Genomic DNA, 21,361 nt, shown 5'->3' on the forward strand with positions numbered 1-21,361 from the left:
AGCTACTGTGCAGAGTTGTGAGGGAAGGTGTCAGCCTGCAGCAGTCAGAAGAGGGGCTGTCAGGCCAAGACCCTGGTCTCCCTGACCCAGGCAAAACTGCACAAAGAAACAGCTATTAGTCGGAGGCCCTCAAGAGTGCTATTTAGCTATGATGCCTGCATCTCAAGGGCGCCAGTGAGGACACCGTGGATGGGCTGGATGCTCACAGTTCACACGACAGAGGATGCACAGAACGAGCAGCGCCCCAGCCCCTAGAGACAGGTTTACCAGAAGCCCCCAACCCGCTTCCTTGCTAACTAATGATACGATGTCACCAGTTTGGACCTCAACTACATGCCCAGAGCTGGGTGCTCTGTTGGAAGGGCGCTAGGGACTGGTGTTTATGTGAATTGCTGTTATGGGTGGACCTGGCCCAACTGAATGCTGTGCTCACATGCACGAACCACCACGGGGACACCATTTGTGCACTTTTGGGAAATAGCCCTTGAAGCTTTCTCATGATTCCTAACAATTTTCCAAAGGTTCTGACTGACTTGGAAAAGGAACAGTGAAAACGGCCTCTTGGCCGGCCGAGAGATTGCTGACGACCACACGTGCTTGTGTTTGGTCAGAGGGCTGCGTCGTCCCCTGGACGTAGAGAGTACACTGTTGCGGACTCACAGCACATCTCTCTCACGCTGTCAGGGCCACAGAAAACAGCCCTGTGGGCGTCCTGCTAGAGAGCAGCATTCGCGCCACGTCTGGCAGGGGCAGCCAAGCAAGCTGCCCACAGCCCGGGAGCCAGCTCTGCGCGTTGGCTGGGCGAGGCGCCATCCTAGCAGGGGCCTGACTGGGGATGGAGGGCTTTCAAGGAGCCCGGCCACTTAACTGCGTGCAGCTCCAAGGGATGGTGCGAGGCTCAGGGGCAGAATGCTGAGAAGCTTAGGTAAAGTGCTGGGCAGCCATGCTGCACGCATGCAGGCAGGCGTGTCCAGCTGTAACGGGGGTGGGTGAGAACCTGGACTGGCCCACACAGCCCAAGGCCCCGAGAAGCCTGGGAATGTCACCTTTACATGATAGGGCCCGGGTATTCTGCCTAATGACGCAGAGTGCGAAACGGAGTGGGGGTGCGGGGGTCAGGTCATTTCTCATAGCCCCCAGAGAAGGAGCACCAGTGGCCGAGAGGTGTGTTCAGTAGAAAAGCCCTTCTTCCACAGAGTGCCTATCAAATGCCAGTTCCCCACAGGGAGCTGGACACGAGAGTGACCCTCGACACTGTCTTGTAAATAGCCCCATCTTTTGGGAACCCCAAATCTGCTCCCTTAGGGCATTCAGGAGATAGCTGTCTACGGGAGCCTCTGGCCCGTCTCTCCTGGGTTCTCCTCCTCAGGTTTGCATCTGTACTGGCCTGGAGTGGGTTCTGTGGGGATGGAAGAGAGGGTGAGGCTGGGACGGGGGCAGCAAACGCTTCCCCTGCTGGGGGCACTGGGAAGGACCAGGCAGAGCCATGCTCCCTCTCTCATGGTGCTCCTGTTCTCCTTCTGCCAGTCCTCCCTGGGGGTGGGGTGGATGTTGAACAGGAGGCTAGACCCTCAGCCAGGCCCTGCTCTGAGACCACACCACGCCCGCGAGGAGTCAGGGGAGGGACAGAGTATCAACCTGGCTCTGCTTGGACAGTAACTCAGAGCGGAGAACCGTGTCTCAGCTCCACCCGAGAGCCCTGCGTACCAGACGCTGCCCGCCCCGCCCCGCCGCCCCAGCAGAGGAACACCTGCCCCTCCGCTGCCTTGAAAATTAGGATGATGCTTCAGAACCTTAAGGTTCTCGAAGTCTTTCTGGTACTTCTCCCGCAGCGTGGCCGCGTTGCCCTCCAGGCCCTTGTGCTCCAGCTCCTCCCGCATGATATCCATCTGGGCCTCCAGCTCCTGGATGCGCTCTCTCAGCCCTGTCATGGAGTCAGCCTCTCCCTTGGCGGCCTGCACGGCATCCCGGGGCTGGCTGGCGGGCCAGCTGGAGGAGGTGGACCGGTGGGGGCTGCCCGGGGGACCGGGAGCTGGCAGGGCTTCGGGGAGCTGCCGCTGGTAGTGGTGCAGGGCCTCCTGCAGGCACTGCAAGCTCTGTGAGTAGTGCTCCTGCAAGGTCCTCAGCTCCTCCTCGTGGATGGTCTGCAGCTCTTTGATCTTGAGCTGGAACTTGTCCTCCAGGCTCTGCATCTGCTCCACGTGGTGCCGCTCCATGTCCTGCCGGTCTCTGACCGAGGCATCCAGCTGGCTCAGGACCCTGCTGTGCTCGGCCTGCAGCGTGTCCCCTGCTCTGTTCAGCTGCTCCACCACACACCTGATCTGTTCCTCGTACCTCCCTTGCAGGGCGAACATGTTCTCACTGTGCTTGCTCTCCACTTCTTCCAGACACCTCTGCTGATGGTCCAGCTGGGTGACCTTGGCCTTGAGCTCAGCGTTTTCCCTCTCAACGATGGCAATCACTTCCAGGTACTCGCTCTTTTGCTTCCGGAGAAGCTCCTCGTACTCCTCCCTCAGGGCCCCAACTGCTCGCTCGTGCTCCTGACAGGAGGCTCCCCCGCCCTGCCAGGACTCCTTGTAGCACCGGAGCTCCTTTTCGTACTCCAGCCGGATTTTGCAGGCTGCATAACACACCTGAGCCTGAATGATTGCATCCTGAACTAATAATGAAGAATACTGACCGAGGCCTCCCAGGGAAGTATCATAGGAGAGGTTCTGGGATGCCTGGAGAAGCTTCTGACAATCTCTCACTGACTCCACAGGGGGAAGCGAGGTTAATGCGGCAGATATCTCCCCTAGGAGGCTGGCCTTATCTTTAAGCTGCAGGGCGAGTTCTTCCTGAATAGCGACAAGGGCCCCAGAGCTCTGGTCGGACACGGACGTGTAGAAGGGCTCCCGGGAGCCGGCTGCTTCCTGATGACTGAGCACTTCTCCTAAGGGGCTCAGGTCCCAGGACGCCTGCATGCTGCCGTCTTCAACATCTGCGGGAAGCCTGAGGGCTTCTGAGACCTGCTGCATCACTCTCTCGAAGTCGGGGGTTCGGTAGGCTCCCAGGATGTCCCCCAGCACACGCTTGTGCTGCCGCAGGGCCAGCTGGGTCCCCCGGAGGGTCTCCTGGATGCTCTGCAGCCTCTGGTGGAAGGACTCCCTCGCCGACTGCAGCGCGAAGCTGAGCTCTGCCCTGACCCACGTGGCGTCTGCCAGGGCAGGGACCAGGGCCTCGGGGACGCTCTGCTGCCCACCTCCCGATGCGCCGGCTGCCTCTCTGCCCAGCGTTCCCAGGTGCTTACTCAGGGACTCAACCTGGCTCCAGAATTCGCCATCCACCAGCACCTTCTTAGCCCAGGTGTCTGCCGGGTCGCCGGGGCAGAGAGCAGCACTTTCAGATTCCAGGGGCAACTTTCCCGACTGAGAAATCTCATGCAGAACGCGCGAGATATCGGATGTTGTGTTTTTTAGAGAGTCTGCTATCCGGTTTATCAGTGAGGCTTCCAGAGCTATTTGATCGGAGAGGAGTTTCAGCTGCTCCTGCTCGGTCAGTTCGGGCCGGGGCAGCGGCCGCGAGCTCGCCTTCCCGAGCTCCACGAAATGTGCTTCCTCTGGCTGAGGCCGGGCCACGCCGTCTGCGGGAGCGGGCCAGTGGTGCAGGGCCTGGACGGTGCTGGCTAGAGCGCCCTCCACGCTGGTCAGGGGGCCCGCGCCTGCGCCCCGCGCTTCCTCCGGGCCGGCCGCTTGCAGAGAGCACAGCTGCTCTCGGCAGTTTTCCAAGCAAGCCAGAGCCTGACTGTTTTTCACCTGGAAGTCGCCGAGCTCCCCGACGTGCTTTTCGGTGATCTTCGCCCTCCCCTGTCTCTCCTGCTCCAGCTGGGAGGCGAGTGCTCCGACCTGCAGCAGGCTGGCGCGGAGCTGCTCGCGGAGCCGCGCCTCGGTGCCGGCCCACTGCTGGTGCAGCGCCAGCAGGGCCTCCTGGCTCTGGCCCTGCTGGCTTTCCAGCTTTACTGTCACGTCTTTGAGCTTCTCCTCCGTGATGTAGAGCTTCGTCTCCAGGGAGTGGATTATGGAGAGATAGGTGTCGGAGTCGCTGGTGGCAGGGAGAGAGCTGGGGGTCGCCTCTGACGACATGCTCTCCTCTGAGGGCGACCGGTCCTGGCTGGTGTCGGAGGATGTGCTGCTGGTCCAGGTCTTCTCGCACCCATCAGGGTGGGTGTATTTTTGGCACTGAATCGTGGAGAACCGGATTCTTTGCCTTTTGACACCAGGGACACCCTGGTCAGGTTTTGCCGTGCTCTGAAGGTGCCCCTCCCTGTCCGGCACCTCCGACCTCAGAGAGCCCACACTGTCTTCTCTCTTGGGGCTGCTGTCGCCTCGCGCTTCCCCCGGGGCTGCCGCCGGGGCCTCATCCTCGAGCCTGGGAAGTGGGAAGGCCGGTGGTGTGCCGGCAGCTTGGAGCTGCGGGCCCAACGGCACAGTGCCGTCCTCAGCCTCTTCTGGGCCGCTCCGTGGCTCCTCCTCCGCGTCCTCTGAAGACTCCTTTACAAATTTCCTTAAAATCTCTTCCTTTGCCTGGAGCTTCATTTCTGTTTCCTCTAAGCTGCTCCCCAAGGCAACCATTTTAACCAAAGCCTCATTGAGGTCTTGATCTTTCTTTTCCAGAACTTTCTCGTGCATCTCCTTGATGTGCTTCAGCTCTTCCTCCTTTTCCTTCAGGAGCGTGTGCATGCTCTGGAGCTGGCCGGCCACCCTCCTGTAGGAGTGTTCTAGGCTCTGGTAGTCAGCCTCCCTTCCCCTCAGCTTCTCCTGAAGCTCAGCAACGTCCCCGTCAGACAGGGCGACACGATCCATCAGCTCCTGGAACCGCTGCCTGATCAGGTCCCGCTCGTCTCTGAGGCTCTGGACGTGCTCAGCCAGCTTCTGGATGCTGGCCTCCTTCATCTCCAGCTGCTCCTCCAGCTGGTGTACTACCTCACTGCCCTCGAACTTGGCGCTCAACTTCTCCTTCTGGAGGACCTCCATCTGCTGCTCGTGGTCCTGGAGCTGGTCCTCATAGGCGCTGGCCTTGTCTTCCACCTCCTTCAGGTTCTGCAGCAGCACCTGCTTCTCCTTCTCGCAGCTCTCCAGCAGCAGCTCATAGTTCCTCTGCAGCTTCTCCTCCATCAGCCTCTGGGCCTGCTCGCTGGCACCGAGCTGCTGGCTGAGGTCGGCGATGCGCTCCTGCAGCCTCTGTACCTCCTTCTGCCGGTCCCTCTGCAGCGCCTGCTGCGTCTCCAGGTCCCGCAGCTCCTGCGTCTTCTCCAGCAGCAGGGCCTCGGCGCTCTTGAGCTTCTGCTCGCTGGCCTGCAGCTGACTGCTCAGCGCGGCCTCGCTGTGCTGCCACTCCTCCAGCTGCTCACGGACCTTGTCCTTCTCCAGCTTCAGGTCACCCTTGAGCTTGGCCAGCGCCTGCTCCTTGATGGCGAGCTCGGCAGCGGCATTGCTGAGTCTCGCCTGGAGGCTCCGGATCTCGGCCTCATGGTGCCGGATCGCGTCCTTGGCCTCCCCGTAGCTGCGCTTCAGGGACTGGATCTGCTGCGTGACCAGCTCCTGGCGCTGGCACTGGGCCTCCAGCTCGCTTTGCAGATCCTGGTTGACTCTATGGAGCCTCTGCCAGGCACCGGATGGGGAAGTGGCCACTTCAGTCTTAAAAAAACCGATTAAATACTGGTTAGTACCACTCGGGCCTCCCAGTTCTGAGTGTCACACCTCTGGCCAGGGTCAACCACAGAAAGGCTCCTTGGTGGGTTTGCCTTTTATCCTTGGCATAATTTTTTTTTTCAATTAAAAAACAAATCCAACAAATCATCTTAACTTTTTTTTGGCAAGTAGCTGCTTCTAGGTAAAGAGAACACATGGACAGTAACATCAAACAGCTCTAACCAAGCAGCTTCTAGAAGAACTAAACCAAACAGAACTGAATAATGGAGCACACTGATGAGCAAACGAAGACTGAAGGACAGGAGAACGCTGGGAAGGAGGACAGGGGGAGGAGCAGAGCTTCGGGATCTGTTGTTTGTTTGTTTTGCAAAACAAAAGGTAGACGGCTCTAGGCAACAAACCCTAACAAAGCCGGGACGCAGTGGGGTGCGGGTGGTGGTGCCACTTCCTTCTAGGACGGGGAGAGAAGGAAGAGAGGCAACTGCTCGGGATGCCAGTGAGATGACATCTGAAACATTTTCCTTTGGGAAGTGGAGCCCGTCCTCTACAGTAACAGGAAGAACTAATCTCTACCTGCAAGAAGACAAAACGAGGGGAAAACGGAAACCATGGAGTAAAACATGATAATCAACAAAACAAACAAACCTTCGTGGAATTCAAAATAAGAGAGTGAAGCGTGCAAGAAACAAAACACAAATGAAACAAAACTCCCCAAACTGAAAGCCATGCAGAATAGACAGAACTAATTAATGCAGGGGCGAAAACAACATGAACAAGAGTGAGAAGAGCCCAGCCTAAGAATTTGGCCTGCCTGTGGCTTGCTCTAGGTCTGATCTGCTGTCAGGGAAGCCACAGATGTGACACTCAGTTACGTTAAAGTTACACTCCACGCTCGACTTCCAAACCATGCAAGAAGCTCCTCCCAGCACCACCGGTGCAGTGCCCACCCGGAACGGCTCTCCTCCTGACCCTGAACCCCAAAGGCCCCTCACTCATTCAGAATGACTTGGTTATAAGCATTTTCAAAGCACAAAGGGAGGTTAAGTGTCACCCGTCGTTAGAACTAGTGGGAAGGTTTCAAGACACCAGCTCTGCCTAGCGTTGCCAGGGGCTTTGGTGCAGGCTCATGCAATCATCTAGGTTAGACACAGAGGCAGGTTCTTAGGTTAGCAATGTGCAAAATCTGCTGCTAGGATCTTTACCACCTGATGTGAAGTGAATTGGTGCAGGTTTAAAAATCTCCCCAAACCTGGAAAGTCTGCACAAAATGACCGAGGAAGCACATGTAGGAAAAGAGGGATGCCCACCATGGCCATTCCTTGGCTGAAGGGACCGGGGAGGACCAGGGCACATGAGGCGCCCAGGGCCACGGTTAAAGCTGGGGGAGAAAGAGAAGACAGAGGGAACACGCAACAAAAAAATGGCACGGAGATAGGAGGGAAGGTAAACTCTGCCCAGAGGCTCATGTGCTGCCTGGGATGACTTGGCCCAAGGTGGCCAGGGTGCTGTGGTCTGGAAACATTGACACAGACACTTATCACCGAGACCCTGGGTCACTGAGAGCTGGAAAGGTCCCTGGGGTCCAGTTCTAAGTCTACACAGGCAAGGAGGCTGAGGTTGCAGGGCACGGCACCGGCTTCTACCGGTCAGTGGCAGGACCCTGACTGGAGTGCTGTATCCTCAGCCTTGGCTGGGAGCTCACGTTCCCCATTCCATCAACCCAGTCTGCATTTCGCCAGCACTGCGCCAACCAACAGCTCTCCCCACAAGCATATCAGCATGATGGGGGCAGGAGTGTGTTGTTTTGTATCCCAGAAGTCAGATGGGGCCCGGAATGCTACAGGACAATGGGCTCCCCCTGGCCAGACACCAGGGCAGTGCCCGCTGCCTGCTGGCCGGCATGTGGGCGTGGAGCTCCCTGGTGGAAGGCATATGGGTTTGGGTCTCAGCTCAGGACTCAGGCTGCTGCCCTTCCCATTAGGCTGCTGGGAGAGTGGGCTGATGGCCGGGCGGCCATACTTTGCCCGGGCACTTCAGCCTAGGCAGAAAAGAAGACGAGGGGCCCCTAGGCCAGCGCTAATGGCCCCAGGTTGCCCTGCGGGTGTGGCACACACAAGGTCACGGGTGCAGAACCATTCTAGCTCTACTGTGGCGGTAAGGAGGCACCTGGCTGCTGTTACTCAGTTTCTCCCACTGGTGAAACGGACCGAAAAACTGTGAGAAAGCCCGGAGAAACCACAGGCACACATGTGACATTTATAATAAATATATACTGCGTACTCTGAGAGCCAAGAGGAAAGACGATCGGGATGATTTCATTACGAAACAAAGAAAAACCCTTAGAGACCGAGGTTTCAGGCAAATTCTCCACACCGTCCCACGAGGGCGAAGCTACAGAGGACCCACGAGCCCGCGAGCCCTGATGCTGTGGCAGAGGAGCCGGGGTGGGGGGGGGGGCGGCCTGTCAGGGGCAGCTCAGCCAGGTTTTGCACATTCCTAGCCTGCCTGGGTCCTCACGCTGAAGCCCCAACCAAAAGGGGCCGCAGCAGCCCCTGAGCCCTACCTGCAGCACGTAGCCCTCCCGGGCGCTCTGTTCCCGGCCCAGAGCCACCCTCAGCTGGTCCTGCAGGAGCCGGTTCTGCTCCAGAAGGTCCGAGGCCTCCTTCTGGCTCTGCTCCAACTGTGGGCGAAGAGACACACGTTTTTAAGCAAAGCGACAGCAAGGACTAGAAGCAGCAGCACAGCACAGGCCCCCGCGGCGTCTCTGGCTCCGGCCAGGCCAGAGACACGGACTCCCAGGCTGGCCTTCCACGTGGCCACATTTCGGTGCGCGTGCTGATCTGCTGGTCTTTCTCTGCAGCATCTAGAACTGAAGGTTCCGGCTCAAGCCGTATACGACAGCAGCGCACTTGTCACCCAGGGCACCCACATAATTCCCACATGCCCGTAAGGATGTGATGAGCAGACCCCACCAGGAAATGGGTGCTTTGTAAAAGCCCGTGTCAGAAGAAGACCACCCTGCTGGGTCCTTCCGGTTTCCTGAGTGTGGTCAAATAGGCCAGTGCTGCCCTGGGGCAGGCCTCACTCCAGGCCCTGCTGCAGCTTCCGCTGAAACAGTTCCTTTTGACCACTTTTATATAATGGATTCCACATGGAATTCTGTTTGCGGGAAGGGTTCCACAAGATGGGTAAAGCAAACAAGCTACTTCACACTCTTCTTGCTTTCAATGGCTTTGAATTGAGTCATCCATCCATGCACCCCTTCCCTGAAGCCTCCCTCAGGTGCCTACTGGACGCTGGCTTGTGGGGGCCGCCCCGCCCTGCCCCGCCGGGGGGCAGAGTGCAGCCAGGCTCCGCTGGGGGCGGCACCGAGACGCCTGGCTTTCACACTCTGCTGTCTCTGACAGATTCATGGTCCAATGTGTGACCTGTGGGCCAGCAGGCCCGTTGACACTTTAGAGCAATGTTGAGTTTGAACTCTGATTGCATCCTGCCTTCATTATTATATTAATATGTGTAGAAATGGGAAAAAATCAGAGTGCTGGCGTTAATGATAAATGTCAGCCGCATAAATTTAACAGGAAAAAGATAAATGAGGGCAGGCCAACGTGGCCATTCTTCCGCTTTCATTAGCTACTTCTGTAAAGAACACATTTGAAACATACTGCTGAGTGCTCCTAAAAGGCCAGTATAATGCTGTACCTCCCCGTCCAGGAAACTCACTTTTCAGATTTACAAACCCACTACCAAGTTTCCCAGGTTTGATTTCTGGGTACGTTCCCAATGCAGGGCCTGGCCCACTTATCTCTGCATCCCCACAGGGGCCCACTCTGGTGCTCAATGAATTATTCAGGTCGGTGGCATGACAGCAATCGTCTTCCCAGCCTGCCAGGTTCACACCCCCCACCCCCGCAGCAGGGCCTCTGTTTCACATCTTGAATATTCCTCAACATCCAGGATCCAGCCTCTGCCTACTGCTGCCTGACCCGCACCCCCCTCAGATCCCATCAATGGTTACTGGGTTGCTGCAAAAGGCTCGGAGCTCATCTCTGCCTCCAAGCTTTGGCCGCTTTGACCCAGGGCCGCCCACCGCATCCAGAAACCTAACTCTGCTCATGCCCCTCTCCTGCCTCAAATCTCTAGTTCGTGCCTGTAACAGGGTAGGACAAAGTCCCCACCTGCGTCCTGCATCCCACTGGCCTAGTCTCTGGCCATCCCCGGCTCTATATGGCAGTGTCCCCACTGCATGGCAAACACCTTTTCCTTCTGGAAAGGCCTGGTTACCCCTCCATGACGTGGCACCCTCCCATGCCTCTTGTGCCTGCACTGTACTCTAAGAACCTGTCTGTGTGTCTGTCTCTCCTTGAGCGGTCTGGACCACATGTTCCTCAGTATTAGGAGGCTGAACCACTCAGGCCACCACCAGGTACAGCGGGTGCTGCGGAAGGTTGCTGCACAGAACCCCGCCACCTGTCTGCCCATTACCTCCTTCTCCAGCAGAGAGGTCAGCTCGTGAGCGGAGAGCCGGTCACTTCCATCCTCGGAGGAGGACAGGTGCAGGGGGGCAATGGGCACTTGCTTTTCTTCCCGGAGAGGAGTGGTCTCCACCTGATGCCACCGCTGCTCGATCTCCACGTGGACGTTCTGTGTCTTGAGGTCGGCAGTCACAGGCAGTCCCGGGCTGCGGTCAACCTCCATCCGCAGGGCCGTGTCGTCAGCGGCCGGCCCATCCGTGGCATCGAGCATCCCGAAGCGCTTACGGCGCTCTTCCCGCCGCCGCGCACGCTCCCGCTCCAGCTCGCCGGCCTCAGCCTCGGGGTGGGCGTCAGAAGCCCCCGTGGCGCTGGCCCTCTCCTGAGCCAGGGCCTGCTGGATGGGGCGGAACTCAGCCCAGTCAAAGGTCTTAGAGCGGCCCTCCCGCCTCCGCTCCCGAGCCCGGCTCCTCTTCTGCTCGGGGTCTGGCTCTCCACGCTCCGCCTCTGGCTTCTCACTTGGCCTCGGGCAGGTCTCAAAGGAGGAGCTGCTCCGGTTCTTTTCCTCTGGCAGTGAGCTGGGGGCAAGGGGCAGAGAAGCCTGTGAGGTGCAGCTCCTGGTGACAGCCACCTGCCCTGGAAGGGTGCCCAGCTCCACCACTTTCTCCTTCTATGCGGCTATGGTTCCCATAGGAGAGGGGAGGAAAGGACACTTTGCCTTTACCTGTGTCCCTTACATAGGGGGAACCTAAACCGGTTCTGAGTGGGGACAAGAAAGGAAGAGCCACAGATGGCTCAGAGTTTCCAGTCTCGGACCTCAGAGGAACCCGACAGAGATGCTGTCGGAGAGTGTCACGACGGAGTCTCCAACAGGCTGCACTGGGCATGGCCACCATCTAAAGGAGATCGTGATGGAGGCCAAACCTGTGGCGTGCATGCACCGGGCAGTGCTGACAGAATGAATGAGACCGACCACTTCTCCCCAAAGGCTCGAGGGTTTTTTAACAAGTGGTAAATAACCCAGTCAGGTCTGTATTTTAGGAAAACCACTCTGGTGGCTGGTGTGACAGATGGATCACAGCATGAAAGGCCTGAGACCACTGTGCCCTGGTGAGAGAAATGGCCCAGGTGGCACCTATGTGCCTGCACCATGTAGTGGCCCACCTCGTGCAGGTGAGTAGGGAGCGGATTCAAGGGCACCTCTCCTTGCCCAGTAAGGAGTCCATGCCTTTGTCCAGTTTGCCCCAAAGCAAAGATTCCCAAAGAGGATGCCCCCTGAGCAGGGGTGAGGTGGGAGCATCAGTTGTGGTTTGAGGCCCCTGGCTGGAGCACAGTAGCCTCTGGTCCTGCCCAAGCCGGCAGAACAGAGCTGGAAGCCAGCTAGGGTCTCGAGGGCCAGCGAGGGTGGTGCCGTGGGGTGGTGGGCTGGGGACACCTGTCTTTAATTTTCCTTTTTTTTTTTTTTTAATAGGCTCCATGCCTAGGGTGGAGCCCAACGCGGGGCTTGAACTCATGACCTTGAAATTAAGACCTGAGCTGCGATCAAGAGCTGGACGCTTAACCAGCTGAACCACCCAGGAGCCCCAGGGAGCGCCGGTCTTTAAATGGGAGTTAAAGAGAAAGGAGCCTGGGAAAGAGGCACCCAAGGGAAAGAAAACATGGTCATCATCATGCTCTGGGTCATGTGTCTCAAGTGCTTCCGGGTGGTGGGACCCGCAAGCTGCCGGTTTAAGACCACATGCGCAGCTGAAGAAAAGTTCTCCCGAAGAGATCTTCCAATGCCACCGAACTGAGAGCTGACCCCATACAACCACACGGAGAGCTGGGGGCAGCAGCCCCGGCTCCGTGACGGGGAGTCCCTGCAGCCCCCGGCAGGAAGTCCCTGCAACTCCCCACCACCGACGCAAGGGGACTACGATGCATTGCTCAAACCTGCCCTCTGACCTTTGTATTTGACTTGGCCCTGTATGCACTAAAAAAGTCCAAGTTTTCCTCACACTCTAAAAGCCCAAATGAAACCAGCAGAAAGGCTGAAGACAAACTGGGGGAGAGTGAGGAGCCCCTAAGTTTGAGACACCCTAATTCTGAAGTAAATTCTAGTGAGGAAGACAATCGCTAAGCCAACCATGTGACACAAATGCAAGACCTGGTCCCTGTGGGCCGGCAGTCCCCGCACGGACCCAACATCTGAGTGTGGCAGGGAACCGTGAAGGTCACCCTGGGACATACGTGCCTGTGCATATGCTCAGGTGTGTCCTCCACTCCTGTTCTGAGGCCAACGCCACATGCTGGCCCTGCGACATCCCAAGCTGATTTCCTCCAGCTGGGCCCCTCAATCCCTGCAAGGGCCAGGCCCTCGTGGAGCAGCTGGGGCCGGCCAGGACACAGCAGGCAGGGGAGGGCTGGAGGCCAGGAGAGGACCTCAGGTCCCCTCATGTCCACCACCCATGCCACTGTGGCAGCAGCCCTGCCAGAGAACCCCGAGCTGCCTCTCTTGCTTTGCTAGGGGGGGCACCCTCAAGGTTGGCCTTACAAAGCTTTGGTCTTTCTGCTCCTGCCTGGTCTCTGCTCCAGGGACCCAAAGACAGCCACTGAGGCTGCCCCATGAGGATGAGAGCGCGCCATTCATCTCCGTGGGCAGGATGCACTCCACTAACAGATAAGCTCTCCTAAGAGGACACTTGAGAACTTGTCCTGGCCACCAACACCTGGTCTTACTGACAGGAACAACCACCAAATATTCTGTTCACTTAATAAATGAAGGAATGAACAAACAATGTCAATACACATAGGAGAGGAGATTCTGTTCCTACCTTCTTGCTCAAAGAGGTGCAGTGTCACTAGGAAGCAGGCAAGCCCTTGACAAAGATCTGGCATGGCCACAGCTGTCCCAGGCCGCTGAGGGGCACACAGTGGGCCCTGGGATGCCCCCCCCCACCAGGTGTGACCAACAACGTAAGAAAGACACTTGAAGAATCATGCAAAGTACATGACCTGAAAAGTGTAAATGGGTTCTCAGAACAGGTGAAGGCTCTGAAGCCCTCAGCTGAGGACGTCAGAGTTCTGGGCATCGTGGAACCAGCCCCATGCACCATAATCTTCTCTTTCTCTTGAACTGAAAACAGCAGGTTTCTCACCTTCAGGGCAGGAGGAGGAAGGCATGTGGCACATCATGAGGTGTACAAACCACAGAGACTCAACGTGAGGGGAGAACAAGATTTCCAACCCAGTTCTGGCACCAAGTCTCAAAGAAGTTTTTCCTGGTTGCACAGAAATCCAACAGATGGAGGCATGGGGCAAAAAGACCAAGAAAAAGACACGTCCTGGCAGCCCGTGAAGGCGGCATCCAGGGCTGCCCTTACCCCGCCGCCAGCAAGGCCCAGCGCCCGGGCTGGAGGGGCTTCTCCCACTCAGTTCAGTGCCCCCAGGGGCGCAAACGCTCCTTGCACACATGGCCCCCCTGGCCAGGCTTAAAGGAGGAAGAGGTCACGTGAGGCAGAAAAACCAGGACGCCGGAGGGAGACTGCGCGCGGCCAGCCGGCGATGGGACAAAGGAGGAAAGGAAGAGGGCTGTGCTGGGAGAGAAGAACCACAGACCCATGACGGAGCGAGGCGGTGGCTGGCAGGGAAGGTGGCTCCCGCAGGCACCCTGGCTCTCCTACCTCGTCACGTCTGGAGCAGAGCTTGGGTGGACGTGTTTCATGATGGTCTGGATCCAATTCCGCCGGATTCCAGACGTCATAGCAGAAAGAGTGAATTCGCCCTCCTTCGTCTGCACAAAAGACAAGCTGTCATCAGGGACTGTCCCCTCCCTGCCCCCAAAGGACATCCTGTAGGGAGAACTGCAGCCAGGTAGGGGGCTGTCCTAGGAGCACTGTGTGTGCCCCCCTGGAAGAAAAGTCGGAGAGCACAGGAAAGAGCAAATCTGCTTCTGTGGCTGACTCAGCCAACCTCCTCTGTTTCCTGTGTGCCTACAACGTCCCTGGTCCCCGGATGGCTCGCCCTGCTCTTTCAGGGGCTCACAGACTAGGGGGAAGGAGAGAGCACGACCCGAGAACAAAGCCAGTGTGTGGCGAGCAGTGGGAAGGGGCCCCCAGGCCGGGGACAGCACCGTCCCAGGCCCAGCGGCATGCAGCCAGGCACATCAGGTGCACAGGGTGATGGGGAGGAGAGTGGCAGGCACGGGACTCGGCGGGCAGGCTTGGCCCTCCGGGGGCCGCGTCTGTCGGGCTGAGAAGAGGCAGGGAGACCTGCTGGGCTGCCGCCAGGGCAGTCATAGTTAGATTTAGCATGGCGACAGAGAAGAGGGAGGTTCCGGGGCGGTAAAGGAGGTGGTATGCGGTCCTCACTGACAGGATATGGGAGCGGAGGGGGGTGCTTTTAGCACAATCCCAGGACTGCATGCCCCTGACCTGGGTGACCTGGTGGGACAGGAGTCGAGACGGAGGAATACGCTGGTGGTGGCTGAGGGAGAGGAGTTGCACCATGTGGGGATAGAAGGCGGACAGGAGGGAAGGGGAGCCAGACAGGGGCTGAGAGCGGGCAGCAGGGCCAGCGAGCAGAGAGGCCTCTGGGCTGCAACCCTTGTGTCACTGAGCCACGCAGACAGGCAGCACCCAAGACAAGAGGGGCACGAAATGCAGGTGGTGGTCTCCCGGAGGCCACCTCCCTGTTCCTGCACCACGGGCTCCCGTGTCACAGAAGTGAGGGTGTCAGTACCGTTCCCTAGGCTGCTCAGGCTACTGACCAATGGGCCTGCGAGACACGTCAGCTAGTCAGCTGATGGGAAGATGAAGTCACCAAGTGGTTTTGGGATGGACGTTGGCACAGCCAGGGGCCAGCATGTAAGAGACCACTGGCCGGCTGAGCACGCTGCAAAGCGCAGCTTGGACCTGACCTCATCCTCCACCTCAGGCCACGGCCCGCACCCCCAGTCCAGACAGCCAACAGCCCACGGCCCAGCTCATCTCTCCGTCACCACTTTCCCCTCCGTGCAAGCCAAGCGCAGGGCTGCTGCCTCAGGGCTCTCTGGAGCACCAGCCCCTCGTGCCCCGGGACCAGCTCCTCGGCATCCCTGGCTCCTCGGCTTCCTCCCACTCGTGTGGGCTTTCTGCAGTCTGACCTCAGCAATCCGGACATTCTCTCCCACAGGCTCATCTCTCACCTGCAAACAGCTCTCTCCCAACCAGGTGCACGCTCATGGCTGCCTGTCTCATGTTCTTAGGGAGGCCTCAAAACGCAGCACGGGCCAGAGCTCCAGAAGCTGCCCTCCCGCGAAGCCGCCTCTGCTGCCCGCCTTCAGCACAAGGCTCTCCGTGCTGTGGGGCGCAGCCCCTCACCCCTGCCTCCGCCTTCCCCTGGCCAGAGCCACAGCCCGGCTGCTCTTCCACCGTGGCCCTTCCCACCATTTTCTTTGCCTCTCACCGCCCGGCCTTCTGCCTCTACCTTCCCCTCCTAAGTGCGCTGCATGTCCTGCTGGGTGTGTCTTACTAAGGCACAACTGCCTCAGCGTCTTCTAATACATTCCAGGGCTTCCCCCAACCTCAGGACAAGACTGACTCCTGACCCGGCATGCAGGGCTGCCACGGTGCCACCCTCACCTGGCTTCTGCACTCAGCTACCTTGTAGGTGCCACTAGGTCTGGTGGCCAGGCACGAACACGGCAAACTCAGCCCTCCAGCCCTGCCTCGCAAGATCCTAAAGCTCCTTAGTGGTTTAGGCTGGGCCCCTCCTGGGACCGCCCTCTCCCGCACTGGAAGCAATCTCCCCTGGCTTAGAACTCCGAGTCCATGGGGCTCATGGAAAAGCATCAGAAGGAGCTAAGCTCACAATGCCCCGCCTAGGGTGAAGTGAAGAGGGGTCTCACTGACAGCTGAGATCCGCTAGGGGAACACATGGGACTCAGAAATGACCTCGTCTGTGACGGGGAGAGCAGGTGCGTTCTCAGATAGAGACTGGCCCCTGCGCGGTTCAGGCCACCGCCTCATCACGTAGAAGGCAGCCCTAGAACAATGAAGCTGTAACAAGCCCAGTGATGGGTGCTGACCTCTGATAAAACACTTCTTACCCCAGGGATGCCCTACCCACAGAGACCTGCTCTTTAAAATGGAAAAGTAGGGGTGAGGGTGGGGGGGGGTCAGCATGGGCCCAGAAAGCCAGAATTCACCAATGTCTCCAACGCTGTCTGACATGCTGGCTTACTGAGCACGTCTATTCCTCCCGCAGGGACAAGGGCTGAAGAGCATCACAGCAGGGCAGCCTGGGCCACCAAGATCCACCAGCTCATGCCCTAGCCCTGATGTCGGGCCATCATTGCAACCTCCAACCAGGCCTTGGTGTCCACGCAGTTGCCCTGCATGCAGGCAATGCCATGACCAGTAGCCTGGTGGGCTGCCGCCTGGATTTCTCCTTGTAATAAACTCACCGGCCTGTGGGTCTGAACCTTGGTCTCCTCTGGGTTTGGTTAATACAAGTTAGTCCCAAGGTGCCTGATCTACTCTTGAGTCCAGAAATGAAACTGAGTTTCTGGACCCAAAGACCTAAAGGAAAGACCCCGTTAAAGGCAACCCAAGTGGAGGGGCGCCTGGGTGGCTCAGTCATTAAGCATCTGCCTTTGGCTCAGATCATGATCCCAGGGTCCTGGGATGGAGCCCCGCATCGGACTCCCTGCTCCACGGGGGGCCTGCTTCTCCCTCTCCCACTCCCCGCCTGTGTTCCCTCTCTCGCTGTGTCTCTCTCTGTCAAATAAATAAATGGAGTCTTAAAAAAAAAAAAAAAAAAAGGCAACCCAAGTGGAGTTCTGGCTCCCAGTGAGAAACCGAGTCCCAGGTGGCAGCTCTGTCCGGCTGCTCATTAGCACGTGCTCCCAGGGCTCTTGTGAGGAAAGAATTAGCTTTGCCCAAAGAGAGGTCTGGCCTTTGTCCCAGCTTCTGGGAAGTAACCTGTGAATCCTTGTTATTCAGGGTGAGGGCTGGCCACTCCAGAAAGACCAGCCATGAAGTGAGAGGGTTGGGACTTTGTGACACGTGAAATCAGCCGAGCTCTGGGGAAAGGGCTGGAAACTGCATTCGACTACATGGACAGTAAGTCAACAACAGTCAGGAAGCTTCGGTAAAAGCTCTGGCCACTGACTCGGGTGAGCTTCCTGGACTGGAAGCTCTGGGTACCGCCACACATCACCCAAGAGGGAAGGCATCCCCAAGGACACGGAAGGTTTGCGCTTGGGGCCATCCCAGTACACGGAAGGTTTGCGCTTGGGGCCATCCCAGTACACGGAAGGTTTGCGCTTGGGGCCATCCCAGTACACGGAAGGTTTGCGCTTGGGGCCATCCCAGTACACGGAAGGTTTGCGCTTGGGGCCATCCCAGTACACGGAAGGTTTGCGCTTGGGGCCATCCCAGTACACGGAAGGTTTGCGCTTGGGGCCATGCCAGTACAGTTCTCCATGTCTCTTCCTCTGCCTTGCTCTGATTTGTATCCCTCTGCTATAAGGAAACTACAATTGTTAAGTATAGTGCTTTCCTGTGTTCTGTGAGTCACTCTGGCTAATTCTGGAGCCCGAGGGCGGTTTTGGGTACCCCTTGATCTTACAGTTGAGGACTGTGCCCTAACCTTGAGCCTGGCTGCCTCCAGGTAGCCCTTGAGCCACCAGCATTAATGAAATGGCCCAGGAGAACCATTTCATTTCTCCAGATTCTTTTTTGGGGGGGGGGGGGGGCAGTGCCTTGCTTGCCTGAGTCCCTCACAAGACTGTGGGGAAAAAGACTTATAAGTGGACGAATAAATGTCCAAATGAAGAACAAATGAGTAAAAACCTAGTGTTTAGGTTTAAAAGGCTTAACACTTCTATTCTTATTTCCCATATCCCATGTTCTTCCCAAATGCCAGCATTTAAAAGAGAAGAAAAAGGAAAGAACCTTCAGTAACAGAAAGCTTCTAAATGGTATTGAGAAGAAAGATGCTAATGCCTAATTCTTTGCTCAGATCACAAACTGGGGTTGGGATGAGGTGCTAGGGACAAAGGCAAAGGTCAAGGCACAAGTGTTGACGGCAAAGAACGTGTGCCGACCAAGCCTGTGGGCGGTCAGGCTTGCCCACAAGTGTCCCCGGACCAAGACACCGGGTTCTTGGAGAAACATTCCAACAGGTCAAGCCCGTGTCGCCCAACTCCACACCAAGCCTGTCTCCAAACTCCACCCCAGGCTCACATGTATCTGAAAGCCATAGTTTCTCTGGACTGGATACTCTGTGACATCGTAACACGTAGACAAGTCGATTTCCCCGTCCAAGTCAGCCGCCTACAGAGAAAAAGTAAAAGTCAACACCTAGACAAGCAAATTTCCAAGTTAGCTTTATTTGTAACGGGCACATACACTGATGAGTAAGGATACTGCCTATCCTATACTACCTGGAAGCATCCATGCCATGTCCCTGTGCATCCTGCCAAAGATAGCCCATGCCAGTGGTTCTCAAACCTGATCTTGGGACTCTCTTATAAAGCTTCTTAAAAATTGAGGATCCCCAAGAGTTTTCATTTACGTGGCTTTTATCTATTGATGATATTTAGCACATTAGAAATAAACTAGGAAGAAAATTAACATGTTTGCTCCTTTAAGAACACAAATAAACCATTTTATTTTTTCAAAAAAATATTTCAAAAAGTCAGCAATGGATTTTTGCAAATCTTTCTTTAAATGCTTGGTTTCCAAGGACAGCTCGATTCTCACATCTGTTGCTGCATTCATCCTGTTCGATATATCGTTTTGAATGAAGTATGGTTGACCCTTGAACAATATGGGTTTGAATTGTGTGGGTCCAGTTGTACATGGATTTTTTTCTGATGTAGTACAGTACTGTAAATGTATTTTCTCTTCCTTATGATTTTCTTAATGGCCTTTTTCTCTAGCTTACTTTATTCTAAGAATGCAGTATATGATATATATAACATGCAAAACGTGTTAACTGCGCTGTTGGTAAGGCTTGTCAACAGTAGGCTCTTAGTTCAGTTTTGGGGGAGTCAAAAGTTATATGCAGGTTTTCAACTGCACAAGGGGATGCACCCCTAACCCCTGTGTCTGTTGAAGGGTCAACCGTATATGAAGACTGTCCAACCTTATATAGATATAGGGACTGGAAAAGAGAGACGTATTTTAATAGTCATTTCTTTCTTTTTTTCCAGTTTTGTTGAGGAATAGTTGACATACATCACTGTTTAAGTTGAAGGTGTATGGCATGACAGTTTGATTGACACACTGTGAAAAGTTGTATTTTCTTAAAGGTTAACTGCCAAGTGGAATCTGAAATCCTATCAAAGGACTTTCCATACTATTATATTAAAATCCACGGTTCTTCACTGTCCTCTGAATGGACCTTTACCCGTGTGTGATTTTGTAATTTACGTATTGGTCATTTGGAAGACATCAAGTTAGGTGGATCTTCCACAAGTTGACACATTTCATTACACAACCTCAAAACATGATAGGATTAGCACCTATGTCGTCAGGACGGCCTGTAAGGAAAGGGAAGCTGTCAAGTTTGTGACAGGGAAAACACATTTTCCAAAGTTCCAAATTCGCTTGAAAGCTCAAATTGTATCGCTGGCAACAAACTGTCAGTTGTTTTCTTTGAAGGAATAGACTCACTTGGTTCATTTTTAAGAAGGTGCCAAACACCCCCAGTGAGTGAGCAGTTTGTGTCTCAGCTGCTCTCTCCAGTGCAGACAGTACTGCACGGGGAGAAGCCACCAGAAGGCGCAAGTGCTTTCCCACGAGGCACCCCTCATACTCCAGTAGGCAGCAGAAGAGACTCAGGCTCACTGTCGATTTTGAATCATAGAATATAGAAGAGTATTCAAGCACGGAGACTTTAAATGGCATCTTAACTTTATGACAAGAGTTCTGAGTAGACCAGCCCCCCGAAAGGTCTCCAGGGGTCCACAGACCACACTCTGAGAACGGCTGGTCTATGCACAGACTACTAACCACACATGCTCCCGCGTTCCCTGATGTCAGGTAGCACCAAGGGCCTGCTGCCCACACCACTCTCATCTACCTTGTATCACACATCTTTCCACTGAAGTCCATAAAGAACTTCCTTTTTCTGAGGTTCACGATACGTAAATATATATAACCAGCCTCCTAATGACAGATATTTAGATTCTTGCCAATCTTCTGCTATTACAAAAGTGCAGGAATGACTAACCTTGGGCACAGATCTTTTCCTCTAAGTGGAAATATATCTGAAGAATTCCGGGAGTGGAATGCAAGGCAAAAGGTAGGAACACAGACTTGCCAAATTGCTCAAGAGATGATTTTTTTTTTTTTTTTTTTTTTGCTGAAGAAAAAAGAGCCCCTTCTGGTTGGTCTTCAGCCATGGAATCAAGACAGTCAACCGGGCCAACCAAGTGCATTTGTCACATCCCATCTTTGTCCAAAAGACAAGGGACAAGATTTAGTGCCTGCCATTCCTTCAAGAGACTCCACTCTCCATGAAATCTTTGTAGAAAAAAACAAAATTGCTCATCCTGAGTTTTAAAATAAGACATCTTTCAATGTTTTTCAAAGAACAGAGAAAAGAGAAGCCACTGAAACACACAACCAGGGCGCCTAAAGCAGGGCCTCAAAACAGCTCAACGTTTCAGGAAGAATCAGTCAGGAGAACATCAAAAGGTGGTCACACTATGCTCAGCCTTCCCACCCAATCTAGACCGGGAAACCCAAGACAGCAACTTGGGCACCTGTCGACAGACAGAAGGGGCCTTGAGCCCGGAGCAGCAGCAGCTGGACGCCTTCAGCTGTCTCCACAACTAGGAAGGAAACCAAGACACTCACCTCCTCAGCCGCCGAATCCCTGTAGTATCTCAGACTTTGATCAGCAAGGACAAACCAGTGTTTCTTCCACTAAAAGGGAAGGGAAAAAGCAGACAACTAGAGTAGAGCAGCACATTTCCTGCTGCCAGGTGATCCGCAGCCAGAGTCCTGGGGGAACCTCGCAGAGCACAGGAAAAGCAGAGGGCAGGGGGCCCCTCCCACAAGTGGCAGACACACACAGGACTCCGCTCAGGCCGCAGGCAGCCATGCACACATGACCTCAGGGCACTTGCTAAGCTGCGGCTCCCCCGTGGCCAGGCAGCATGGAGAGCTGCGGTGGGCCGCAGGCTATGGGCTCTCTGGAACCCACAGTGCTGTGGCTGGTGAAAAG

At 55.8% G+C, this 21,361-nt stretch overlaps 1 protein-coding gene across 10 annotated transcripts in view; it reads right to left on the reverse strand.

The window, feature by feature from the left end:
* LOC113939664 (myosin phosphatase Rho interacting protein) overlaps positions 1-21,361 on the reverse strand; it is a 147,194-nt gene that overhangs the window by 13,553 nt on the left and 112,280 nt on the right. For 8 of the 10 annotated variants that reach the window (XM_027626098.2, XM_027626099.2, XM_027626096.2 and 5 more), the window contains 6 exons: positions 20,992-21,060; positions 18,370-18,459; positions 13,825-13,934; positions 10,176-10,740; positions 8,254-8,370; positions 1,794-5,675 (listed from right to left, as the gene is read on the reverse strand). In XM_027626098.2, the coding sequence (XP_027481899.1) occupies positions 1,794-5,675; positions 8,254-8,370; positions 10,176-10,740; positions 13,825-13,934; positions 18,370-18,459; positions 20,992-21,060 (4,833 nt within the window). The remainder of the gene's footprint in view (positions 1-1,793; positions 5,676-8,253; positions 8,371-10,175; positions 10,741-13,824; positions 13,935-18,369; positions 18,460-20,991; positions 21,061-21,361) is intronic. The other 2 variants (XM_027626103.2, XM_027626104.2) reach the window with 1 other exon arrangement.

This window comes from Zalophus californianus, chromosome 16 (assembly GCF_009762305.2).
Source record: "Zalophus californianus isolate mZalCal1 chromosome 16, mZalCal1.pri.v2, whole genome shotgun sequence".
NCBI classification, from domain to species: domain Eukaryota; kingdom Metazoa; phylum Chordata; class Mammalia; order Carnivora; family Otariidae; genus Zalophus; species Zalophus californianus.